Source organism: Pundamilia nyererei, unplaced genomic scaffold, assembly GCF_000239375.1.
Source record: "Pundamilia nyererei isolate P.nyererei 1_Seehausen unplaced genomic scaffold, PunNye1.0 scaffold00130, whole genome shotgun sequence".
NCBI classification, from domain to species: Eukaryota; Metazoa; Chordata; class Actinopteri; order Cichliformes; family Cichlidae; genus Pundamilia; species Pundamilia nyererei.
Window position 1 is genome coordinate 1015635 of NW_005187531.1, and position 13127 is coordinate 1028761.

The following is a 13127-nucleotide window of genomic DNA, read 5'->3' on the forward strand; positions in this document are numbered from 1 at the left end:
TATATATATGTTGTCTCATTCAGTCAAACAATTGTAGATTTTTTAATAAAGATTTTTTGGACAGAAATGTCTTTAGAGGGAAATTAAGCAATATCCCAGACAGTCTAAAAAAGGATTCGCTGTCAATTTTGGCTTGTTTAGATTAAATAGCCCAAAGGTCTGCCAAGTAACAGATATAGGCCTAATTTAGGGATTAACATTAACTCTTACACTCTGTCGCAGTTAATAGGTTGTGTTATCATGTTAACTTTGAGGCTTACAGCTTTTCTAAAGCTGAAATAACTGCTGCTTATCAGGAGTCTGCCAGTTCCTCCGCAGGAAGTCGATCTGGACATCAACATGCACTGCTGCAGCTTCTCACTCCATCTCCAGCTCAGTCTGCTATTGACCACATATTTAAAGCTATATAAACCTGAGAAAAGTCGTACAAAACAAAGTATTTCTACCAATGATTTCTTTTTATGCTGATATCTAAGTGTGCAGTGTTCAGTTCGTTTCAAGTTCCTACTTTCCAAAATTTCCAACCCTAAGACAACTGGTTTCTAACTTTATTCAGGTCTATTGTTTCTATCTGTATGCTAATCTGAAGGGGTGTAGAGCTGCCAATGTCAGTCTACTGGTCAGTTTAACATTTAGGCTTCAAATCCTCATACAATATTTGATGAATCTTATTCCCCTAAAAATTTGTCTTAATCCTTTTTTGATTGTTTTTTTTTTTTTTTTTACCTTCAGCATCAGCAAGGAAACCACATATTGCATGTTTTAGCTTCATAATTTGCACCTTCCTGGTCGCTTCATGAATCCTAATATTTTAATCTTTCATTCAGTTCCAGGATGAATCTTGTGGAGTTTATGACTAAATGTCTCCTTTCATGCAGGGAACATTATGTGCAATGTAAGTTCTGTGTGAAAGATACTGCATGGAACGTTTTGGATGGTAGGTGAAATGAAGGCTGTGAATCATAATGATCTGATTTTGATTCTGATCTGATTCGATCTGAGATAAAAATCCATCGATAATTTAATAGTATGAGTGAAAACTAATAAACGTGCATTATTTGAAACATTTCACAAGAAGAGAGGAAAAAGAAGAGAAATGTAAACATAGTCAGATGTAAAAGAAGAATCACTTGAGGATAATGTGATCAATAGAGATCAATTTACTTCCAGGCAGTGGTAAGGATTCCTGGATGAGCTGCATAATGAATCGCAGCTTCTATCGATTCAGTCTGAAAGCTCTGTTTTACCCGACACTCCAAGGATCTTTGAACTAAACTTTAAGACACCTGCTTCGCCATCCTCATCGATATTAACACTGTGAATTCTGCTAACAGGACATCTCAGTTGTGTTTTCAGACACTAAATCTTGTCTTTAATAGCTATAAATAAATAAAAGAATTGACCTTGCTTATAATAGATGCAGATTTTTTAAAGCATATTATTACAGTACAGTGAACTGATGTGGTTTGATCTTTGTGACATCCTGCTGGAAGCAGCCATAAGAAGATGGGTACACTGTGGTCATTAGAGGATGGACACCCGGTGTGGTCTTCTGCTGCTGCTGCTAATCTGCTTCAGTTTTGATAGGTTACGCATTCAGAGATGCTCTTGGTTGTTATGAGGGATTTTCACCCAGAGAACTGCCTGCTTACTGGAAAATGTTTTCAACCGTTGTCTGTAAACCCTAGAGGTGGTTGTATGTCAGCAGTTTCTCGAATATTCACACCGTCTGGCTCCAGCAATCACCAATTCAAAGTCACTTAAATCACCTTCTTCTCCATTCTGATACTCAGTTTGAAATTCAGCATGATTACTTGAACATGTCTACATGCTTAAGGCAGTAAATAAATAAAAGAGTTCCTGACATGGCTGGTTAGTTTATAGTCATGTAGTGTTGAATGGTTAAAGCTGTTAGCTGATCGTAACAGCTCAAAAGTAATTGAAAAGTGGTGGAAACAGCTGTAAATAATGCATTAAAGGCTCAATGAAACTGCTCAAAGTGAATGTTAAACGGTCCAAACCAGTTTTTCCAACCGTTTGGAGCCACGGCACATATTTCACCTTAGAAAAATCACACAGCACACCACCAAACAGAAATGTCACAAAAACCATTTTCACCATTTCCCCCCACACACCAGGCGTAGGGGAATTGGCTTAGTTTGTCCCCAGTATACCTTTGTTGCTTTCTTCTGACCACTACTAATGCTAGGGCCTTCATTTGGGTCAGAATTTTCTCCAGGACCCAGGTCAGACTGACTACTTTTTCTTTTCAAATATTTATCTATTGCTAATACACGCTGCATCGGCTCACATCATGTGATTTGTTCTTCCTCTCCTTCTGTTTTACTGGCAGTCGGCAACCCATTTAATTAGGGCAGGTAGTTGTACTGCCCTTCAGTGGAAGAAAATGTTGTTCTGCCTGTTACGCTGATCGCTGGTTAGATAATCTTCCACAGCATACCTGATAATTTCTCATGGCACACCTATGTGCCGTGCCTCAGTGGTTGGGAAACACTTGCCTAAACAAGCTAAAAGCAATGGACAAATAGATCAGTTTACTGAAAAGTAAATTGAGTTAGCTAAATGTGTTACATTTAGTTAGCCAAATGTAATGTAAAAACTGCAGAATTAGGTTAGAGAAATAGATTTACAGATGGCTGAATTACTTGTTAAAAGCAATGAACAAATGGTTAGCTAAATATCAAGGACTAATGGGTGATATTAGCCGAATGGCCACGTGTGATAAGTTGCAGTAACAGCAGAGGGAGATATTTCATTTCAAGCCTACATGAAAAGAATTATGGGAAAGTGTTTAAACAGACTTTACATGTTAGCTGCCTAGCTGGAGTAGAAGGATGACTTTTTGGCTTTAAATAAATGTTCTCCCCCTACTGGTACTGGAACTTCTGCATGCTGTCTACCACGCTTTGGAGAGGAAATGGGTGACATCCACATGGTGAACCGACTATATGCTTTATTATGCTAGACATTTTTTTTTACTTTTTACTTTATTATTTGACTTTGTTCATTGCCTTTAATTTGGCTGCTGAATCAAAGTGCTCTGCATCTCCTATATTTAACTGAATTAATTTTTGTCACCTGACAGTGGCTTTATACTTACAAAGCCAAAACTAAAACACCTACAATGACTAAACATAAACACTGCATTGCTGCTGTAATCTGGTCCTAAAGTAAAAAATCAAACAGCTTTAAAGTGATGGGGGTAAGTAAACAGAATCTGGAGAGCAGCTTTTATCTCTTAAAGCTAGCTGATTAGGATTTGATTTTGTCATAAACATAGATACCACTCACATGTTGCTTTTAGGAGAGTTGACATTAATCACACGTTTAGGATTTAAAATTTTTGGGCACTCTCTTGCATAAAACCTCTGGTCAAGTGAAAACCCTCCATGTGGTGCAGTGTGGCAGGCCAGCTGATTACCTGTATGTGTGTGTGTGTGTGTGTTATTAAAGCATGAAGTGCTTATTCCTGCTTGGTCAGACAGATTGCTGCAGTTGTGAAACGAGCAACTGTGTTGTTTATTCTCTAAACCTTTAAGAAGATTGCAGTCGTTTGGGCTGAGTGCGTCCATTTCTAGTGTGTGTGTGTGAGAGAGAGAGAGAGAAAGTGAATTATGTGTGTATTAGCCACGTGAGCTTTGCATTTTGTCATCTGCTGTAGGCTGTTTGTGTGTACACGTGAGGATATGGGCAGTGTGACTGAGAGGAGGGTGGGCGAGGACGTAAGAATAAATGGTGGAAAACCAAAAAGAGAGAGAGACAGTGGGAAAAAGTAAAAGAAAAAATACAAATGATAATAGAATAAAGAAGGGAAATGAGATGAGATGAAGAAAGAAACCAAGTGACAGAGGATAAAAAAAAGCAATTAACTGAGAAACAGAGGAGACAGGGATTGGTGAAACGGAGAGACTTATAGACAGAAAAGCAAAGAGGAATAGCCTAGATGGGCAGTGGGAGAGGAGAAAAGATAAAGGCAGCTCATGCTCCAGTAGAGATGAAGTCATGCGAGTGGCGCTGCAGCTTTCTCTTCAGGCTGAGCTGCTCCAGCGTGGACATAATGAACTTTCTTTAACTGCATCACCTGCCGCCTCACACAGCACCCACTTACACTTCTGTACCGGGCCGCGAGAGTTGAGGCTCGGGTGTGTAATGTATGGTTTTCAGGGTTTTTAGCGTTATTTTGTTATCGTTTTTATCGGTTTTCCTGGGTCTTTTCACATGTGTTATGAATAAATCTTCTTTTTTTCGGTACCGGTACTAGTTTTATTTTGCTGTATTTATCCGCGACACCTTAAAGAAAATATTGTCGGGCATAAACCGGTCCGTGGCGCAAAAAAGGTTGGGGACCGCTGCCAAAGAGGCATACAGAGAGCCAGACATGGAAACCCTCAGTTTGTACTTAAACATGCTGCAAGTGTAGCTGTCTGCCAAATCACAATCCAACTGCATCGTATATAAAATGTTGAAACTTGGTATTTTGTGTTTTTTTCTCTTTTATTTAAAATAATATTTTTGGAATACGTGCATACTATGGTTTGATATTATCTTGCTCAAATAGGCAAGCCTTTTCCTGAAAATGGATGGCAACATATTGTCTGCTACTCAAAAACAGTTATATATATTGTTTAGCATTGATAGTGCCTTCGCAGATGTGTGTTGCTCATGCTCGGCACCTACTAGACCCTAAAAACACAATCGTTTCAGCTTCCAAAACAAGAGGGTACTATCTGCTTATTGTATACCAGCTCATGCTAATAATCAAACTGAGCACACTGTTAGTTGCAGCAGGCCACAAAGTCCACCCCAAACAATCCGGGCAGATCTGCCAATCTTAATGTCAGCCCACAACTGCTAATGGCTCAGCTGGTACACTACCACGCATCCAATTAACAAATCTCATAGTGGCTGTGGTAATCCTCTGAGACTTAAGCCATCATAGCTGTTAACCCTAACCCGTTCTACGTTTTGGAGAAAGCAATAACAGACTTTCATTGAAAGAAACAGTAGTTTTTGATGTATGTGACAATGATTATTTTCTTAACTGGGGAGAACAACTTATCCTGATTGGTTACAGTTGTCACTGATGATAATTTAGACATGAGAGGTTTAGGCTGTTTTATCCTGCCAACATTTGCTGCAAATCTGCAAGCTGCATCTTTCACAGCTTATGTATTGTTTATCTGACTTCTTGTCAGATTTCTTGTGACTGAAGCCTGCTCTGTTCTGTACGGGGGTCTTGCTCCTTTTACACGTGTGTCCTTGCATGTACTTGTGCTGCCAAATGTTCGCACGATTACAAAACTGCAAGCTTAGTTAACTGCAAACAGAAGGATTTACTATAAATCAAAAGTAAAGGCAGGCCTTCATAAACAGTCCAAATGACTGAGAGGCACACTCATCCACTATAACAGCCAGAGTGATAACATGCCTGTTCTATTTTGTTTTGGTTTCTTTCTGTTTTTTTACATCTTTCTTGTGAGTGAACTGAAAGACAAAGTGGAAGCTTTCAGAGCGAGTAAGTTGCTTTTTTTCTATGGGTGCTCAAGCTGAAAATTTCAAACCAGCTTTAAGCAAAGGATAAAACACAAGTAAAGCACTGCATAAAACACAAGTCCACTGGACTTTTAGGTACTTTCAAAGACACTTTTGTAGATAAAATGCAGTGTTGCTTAAATAAAATGATCTTAGAGAATTTTTGTTGCTGTTGTTGTGGTTTTTGTGCTTAGGTTGAGTTCAGGTAAGGAACCAGATAAAACCATAATGAGGTTGACTGGAGAGGAGGTAGATATGCAAAAATCTTTTTGTAGTGTTTTTGTAAATACCCCATTTACCTGGATTTTTATGCACACTGTGTTATGTTGTTATTGTGGTCCTTTTTTCACAGTTTTTGCAATTTTCCCGGATTATGTGTAAAGGGTTAGACTTTAAAAAAAGACTAAATTGACTTTTTAATACACTGTTTGTTGTTGCTGCTTGTCTTATTTGTATGAATGTTTTATTCTGTGTGGGATTTCAGTCTTTCCATAGATTCAGCTTTGGCACTCGGTCATGCTCCTCAAAATGTTTTGCTAATAAGCAAGAATGACCATTTGCCCCTCATGCACACTGAAATATTGAAGCAGTGAAAACAGTAAAAGTAAAAGTAAAAGTAAGGCATTAGACCAACCTGTATAATTGCTGGTGACACCCTGGGTCTGCATATCTGTCAGAGCCTCTGTCTGTGCTTCTGTCTGTGCTTCTGTTGGTGTCTGGGCTTCAGTCTGCAGGTCTGGCTGGAGTTGTATTGTTGTGCCGGTCAAGTCCTCTGGCAGCAACGTGGCAGCAGTGCTCCGCGAGTCCTCGGGGCTCAGTGTGGAGCCTCCAGCAGGGACCAGAGCACAGAGCAGGGGGCACAGCAGCATCAAGAGGTGGGTGCTGGCACTTTTACCGGTGGCTGCCACTTTTAGAGACATGGGTTCAGCTACTGAAGAAGAGCTATGAGAGAGGAAGAGAATTCAGAGCCTCATGGTAAGTCTCAAAACGTGGAGGAAAGATCCTGTAGAGGAAAGTTTTCTTCTTTCTTTCCTTTTTTCTCTGTCTTGCTTTCTTCAGTCTTCTCCTCTCCTCTCTTCTTTTCCTTACTCCCTTGGTGAAGAGAGGTAAACTCCCTCTGTGTGTCCTCTCATGATGCTGCTGCTCTGCATAGAGGCATGAGACAGAAGAAAGGATCGTGACAGCGTGTATATAAGTGTGTTCGTGTATGCATGTGTAGTAGATCCAGCTGTAATCTGCCTGCTCTCTGCTCACTTGCTGCTGTTTTCTCTCCAGCCTGCTCTTCGCCGTCTCTTGGCTTACTTGCTTGTGCTCTCACTCGGACTGCTGCTCTCTCTCTCTCTCTCCCTGATCTCCAGCTGGGCTGACTGAGCTCTTGCATAACAGTAACTCACTCGCTGAGCCGTGCTGAGCTGTAACTCATGCAGCCTTAAGTCCTGATATTCCTGGTGGCTGCTCTTTCCCTCTCTGCCCCTCTCACCCTCTTGCAGGTTGCATGCATGGAGCATTGAATATTGGTGTTTACATTAAACGATTCAGACTGATGATTATTCGCTACTCGATGACAGCCAGCTAGGAGATTGCAAGCTGGAGATTAGACTACACCATGCTAAGAGAAGTTAAAGCTTCCAGAGCTTTTGGCAGAAAAAAAGAATGGAAAGCCTGGAACTTTTATCCCATACAGTATGTGGTTAGAAAGTCTGACTGCATAAAACACAAGGTCCTGCAACAAACTCAAACATATCGACTACATAGGCAGTGAAACACACCAAGTGGCACAGAGAACAAATACTTGATTTAGCTCATGGCCCAACATAGAATGGCTGACACCTCAGGTCAAGTCTACCAGTATCTCTGCACAGCAGGTGTTAGCAGACTACTTGACTGACTACGGGACAGATTTACCAACACGTTGCACCGATGGTGTTTGGTGTAAAAAAATACTGTGGGTATTTACAAAGAGAATGAAGTGACAGCACAAAACTGCAGGGAGGAGAATATTTAAATGAAGCCCGCGAAAAGATTTACTAATGTTTGCGACACGCAATTTGCTGCTGATTGCACCAATCTTTACCACAGAAAAAAAGCAATTCTTATTTTTTGTACTTGATGTTGAAATGAACTGATTGCACCTGTGTTTGAAAAGAGCACAACTTTTGTAAATCCCCTGTAAAACTAAGCAAACCTATAAGTACTATTTGGTGATTGTGCTAACACACTATTTTGCTGCACTTTTATGCAATTTCTTTGCTTGGTGAATCTGCTGCATTGGCAATTTTAAGTTTGGCCACCTTTTCTTCTTACCTTGTCCTTCAATAATATTAATCCTGGGTTCACTGGACCCACTGTTAGATTTATTAGTGCCTATAGAAACTGGGAGAAGGAAAAACTAGGGGTTATAGAACCACAAAGTCTGCTTAGGGAGGAGGTTGGGGTGGATGTACGGGCTGACAAAACATCTTAAACACAGGAGAACTGAGTTTGTTTTCTGTTTAAATTTTCTCTTTGCACTTTGAATTTAATGGCGTTTCTTTTTTCCCCATTGTTGTGATTCTGACAGTTTCATCACCTTAAAACAGTTTTAAGAGACAGATGGTCAAATCAGAAGGTGAGATTAGCTATACGAAGATTTGAAGTGAGGTCCAGCTTTTTGTTCAGCAAAGGTCTCATAATGTCAATTCAGATTAAAGAGGGCTCCTGACAGGAAGGGGAGCTGCTATGGTTAGCTGGCTTATGCTGGAGAGACACACATGAATGTGTCAGCAAACCTACAGCAGAAAAGGGAGAGATGAGTAGATCTAAGAATGCACACCTTCTAAATTTTGCACCTTCATGTCAAACAGCAAGTCTAGCAGGTTGATTTGCACCCTATTTGATGGATTTTATTCAAAATATTAAAGAGACATTTTATCACATGTTTGTAGCCTTGCAAGATAAGATAAGCCTTTTCTTGTGTTCACTGAAGTCAGGAACTCAGCCCAGCATCCAGCCGTGAAAACTGTCTGTCAATCCAAAAATAGTAGCCCTAGATTACCCCGTGAGGCAGATTTGAAGCTTTGGTGACAGCAGTGTAAGAAATTATCTAGCATGCACTGTGTCTTGCTATCTTCAAGCAAAGTTTGAGAAAGTACACACTTGTTTGGCATTATACTCCCAGGTCAGCCTGTGGCTATCTTACAATATGTCACCGTTCCCCAATAACTCTCCAGTTGTTGACTCTTTCACAGAAATGAACAGTGAGCATCAGGCATGTTCAAATCACAACAAGGAGGATGTGTTTTGGTGACACAGTGCACAAGGCTTTATTTCAATAAGACACTGAAGCCTGTGAGGTGAGTTTGATGCCTTAGTCCAAAACTGAGTTTCTCTGCTCATTAATTTATCATCACTGTTTCTGATTATCTTTTTTGCTGCATTCATGTGATCAAAAACGTGACTTGAGTACCTGACTGCCTTCTCTTGCATCACTAAATGTGTGCACTATCGTCCATGTGTGTGTGTGTGTGTGTGTGTGTGTGTGTGTGTGTGTGTGTGTGTGTGTGTGTGTGTGTGTGTTTGTGTGTGTGCATGCATCCTCATGTGGGACAGCGTATGTCACAGGTGTAACATGATGACCCTGATAGCTCTTGTTGATAGCTCTCAAGTCAGAAAGTCCATGCAAAGATATGAATTATTGATGCAGCTGGGACCAAAAATAGGAGAATGAGACAGAGAGAGAACAAGATGTGTAGAGCAAGGAAAGGAGGTAGAGTCTGAGAGGATCAAAAAGCAAGAGAGGAGCGGACAGAGTGAGCGATGACATGAGAGCGAGGAGGAAAGCAGTGGGAGAGAGAAAGACGGCAAGAGATTGAAAAAGAAAGAACGATGGAGTGATCTGGCCCTTTTAGCCTGTGAAAACTGCCATCTATCAAATGTTCGGCCAGTAAATGGGGGCTCACTAGGCTCCGCTGCTGCAAACTACATTATTTACAGCTACAGCTTTGCCAAAATGGACACAGGGATGGCTTCAAAGGACTGATCCAAGGTTTTATTTTAAGCCATCAAATTATAGCTGAACAAGACCAGGTTTTTATGGGAAAAGTGCTGCTGGCATAAATCACAAAATGTGGCTAGAACAGAGAAAAGGTGGCTTCAGGTTTGAGCTTTAACCTCTAATGCAAGTGTGAACTAAAATGCTGGCAGAAAACTCAAACACAGTGAATGTTTAAATTCTTCTCAATAGGAGCATGTTATATCATATGTGATATGTGAATATCACATATACTTATGATACTTTTGATTTGACATTTTTGTTATCTTCTTCATGTAACCCACCAAGGGATGGCAGAGTTAGCTTTAAGCTAACTCTTAAAGCAGAGTTAGCTTTAAGCTAACTCTGGTACAAGGGGGGCATTTGTGTTAATAATGTACATGGTCTCTTTTCAAATAAATGTCAATAAAAGCAAAAACAAATACTTTATGTGTAACATTAAAGAGGTTTTTCATAGGAAGGGACACTGAGCTCTCATTGTAGTTTCCCCTTAGCTATAAGGAGCGCCTTAAGCCCCTTTTCCAATATTAGCTACTCGGATCGACTGGTTTTCCATTACAATTGAGTACCTCCTAATATGCGTGGTCATTGTCATAGAAACGTCCTAGCATCCCACGACGTAATTAATGAACGATACAACAAAAGTGGACTTCGTGGCAAAGATATACCAGGCGGTTTTGATTTTCCTGAATGAGATGCTCTCACAACTCATCGAGTGAAACTACTGACCAGCCAGTCTGTGGCATGCAGTCTGAGAACGTCACATGTTAGTACCTGCTAGGAACTCTGGCTGAGCAGGTACTATCTTAGTACCTGGTACTGCCATCTAGAGAAGAAGGATTTTTCTTTCCTGGTTGTTGCATGCTTTGTTGTGTTTGATGATAAGAGTATTTTTCTTTTTTTGCATGCTTTTACTGTATTTATTGGGACTTCTTCTGGAGAGACTCCTCCCCCCTGCTTTCCCTAACTAATTAGATACACCTGGAGGGCATAGAGGACGGCAATCAATCAGGCCTCCCTTGTTGTTGGTCGGAAAAGGGAAACATAGCCGGACGCAGCCAAAGGCAGTGAGAGCCGTGGGGTGGCAATTGGCGGAAGGGCGCGACAGCAGGAGAAGAGAGAGGGTCCAGTTGATGGCAGCTAAACACTAAAGGCACGGAGCAGTGGCGGGCGGAGTTTGGAGCTTTGCCCTCGCGGGTGGAAGGTGGTGCGGAATGGCGAGGAGACGACGGAGGACGCTGTCAGCCTGGCTCCCACTGGTGGACTCGGCGGACCCTTAACGACCAAGAAGTGTTGCAGAGCCTGATTGGGACCCTTAGGACTTTAGCTCACTGACTGAGGACCATTTGGACTTTTATTTTTATGTTTTAAAAAAAATTCTCTTCCCTGGTCAGGGTATTTTTATGCTGTAAATAAAGTGTATTTATTTTTATTTGACTATTTTAACCGGGTTTTTTGTCTTTCTGCTTCCGTGATCATCCCTTGCTGCTCGTCCAGTTTCCCTTCTAGTATACACCCATGACAGTACCAGGTACTATGACCTAATGATAAACCCTGAAAACCGTGGCAAACCATGGCGAGTCGATTCAAGTAGGTAATAATGGAAAAGGGTCTGTTGTGGTATTTAGACACACAGCTCATTTCATTTACCTAATTTTGAGGCTTGAAAAGCTCTTGGTAGCCCACTATATACCACATGCTCAGCACCGAACCAAAAATTAACTGCTAGCTGGAAAACCCTTAAGTTTTACAAGTTAAGAACATAGACAATAAAAAAAACTGATGGAGTCACCCACTGATCCTAGATTGTATATTTTGAAGCTTCAGCATTAGCGTTTTGGCCACTACCGTGTTGGCCTTTTGGACTGAGAAGTTCCTTTGTCTGGATCAGTGTTGGTCAAGTTACTTGAAAAAAGTAATCAGTAACTAATTACTGATTACTTCCCCCAAAAAGTAATCCCGTTACTTTACTGATTACTTATTTTCAAAAGTAATTAATTACTTAGTTACTTAGTTACTTTTTAAAAACACGATTTACAACCTGAAGAGGTGATAAAGCGATAGATCTTTCAGCCCAATTCTACTTTTTCTACATAATCCATCATACAAAATGTACTCAAATGGAAAAGTCTCTTTTTAAAACTTGTTTTATTAGTTTTAATCTTTTAACTTCATGCATCAAGCAAAAAATTTTTTGTGTTTACACTCACTCTTTCGAATAAATGCAAGTAAAACACAGCAGAAAATAAATAAAGTCAAAGACTAGCGGTCCTTTTGCTCTATTTTCACCTGTAAAGCAGGAGTGGCGTAGGCGAAGGTTTACCCTGGTGCAGGTGTGCCGCAGCGGTCAGTTGAAGAATCCGCGAGTTTCTCTGTGAATTTCCCATTACGCCGTAGCGCACTCGGTGCTTGCTTGGAAGTTTAGGGGGGGTTTTTCGCTGTAAAAAGAAGTTTTCTTCCCACGCACAACGGATGCTAATGTTTTTAGTAAGGTCAGTACTTCCACACTTTAAACGCTGCACGCTCATACTCTCTCCCGCACTGGATATTGTTGATCTGCACACAGCTGTTGTCACAAACGACGCACTTGCTTACGTCACTGTCATGAGACATTCTCGCAAAAAAAAATCACGGTTTTTGCAACGCAGTAATGCAGCGTTCCTACGGGAAAGTAACGGTAATCGAATTACCGTTTTTGCAATAGTAATCCCTTACTTTACTCGTTACTTGAAAAAAGTAATCGGATTACAGTAATGACTTACAAGTAACGCGTTACTGCCCATCTCTGGTCTGGATGCTAGCTAGCCTCTGCTAGCTTGCAAGATGCATTGATAAACTGCACTGGTGCAATGAGGATATGTTGATATGCTAAGTAACAGGCTAATAAAATACTTGAAAAACATCCAGTCTTTAGCTCGTCATAAAATTACATAAATAAAACTCATATGAGCAAAACTGCATAACATGCCAGCTCATTATTTATTTAACAAAAAAGAAGACAAAATGCAGTGAAGCAGTATGCAAACCCTTCCAAACAAGTGTGGTTTGTTTAAAAAAGTTCACACTCAGGTTTCTACTCTCACTGACTTAAGCACCGTTTGATCAGATTATGTATAATGTGCTCCTTGCTGTGTTTTTTGAACATCTATAAATAATTACCACATTAATGCTTAACAAATTCAATAATAAGTGCAATGAGAAAGTATTTTTCAGTACTCTGCATTCCCTCTCCTGATTTCTTATTTTGCTCACAGTTAAATGCTTCAGAACATCAAACATGTTCTAATATAAGTGACTCATAACCCAAACAAATACAATGTGCAGTTTTTAAACAATTATCTAATTTATGTCAGGAAACAAGCTTAAACCTGCCAGGCCCTAAGTGAAAAAATACTTGCTGCCATGTTAAATCACAACTTAACTGTGATTAACCACAGCTTGAGTAAAAGGAGTCCAATTGTACTAGCCACACCCAAACCGAATAATCACCAGGCTGTCTAATCAATCAATCAATCAATCAATCAATCAATCAATCAATCAATCA

The 13127-nt window shown here is 40.3% G+C and overlaps 1 protein-coding gene across 4 annotated transcripts in view; it reads right to left on the minus strand.

The window, feature by feature from the left end:
- The window catches only part of LOC102199861 (sushi domain-containing protein 3), a 37401-nt gene that overhangs the window by 12321 nt on the left and 11953 nt on the right, over positions 1–13127 (minus strand). For 2 of the 4 annotated variants that reach the window (XM_005743318.1, XM_013913412.1), the window contains exon 2: positions 6188–6693. In XM_005743318.1, the coding sequence (XP_005743375.1) occupies positions 6188–6473 (286 nt within the window). In that variant the 5' untranslated portion in view covers positions 6474–6693. Of the gene's footprint in view, positions 1–6187; positions 8555–13127 lie in introns of those variants that run through there. The other 2 variants (XM_005743317.1, XM_013913411.1) reach the window with 2 other exon arrangements.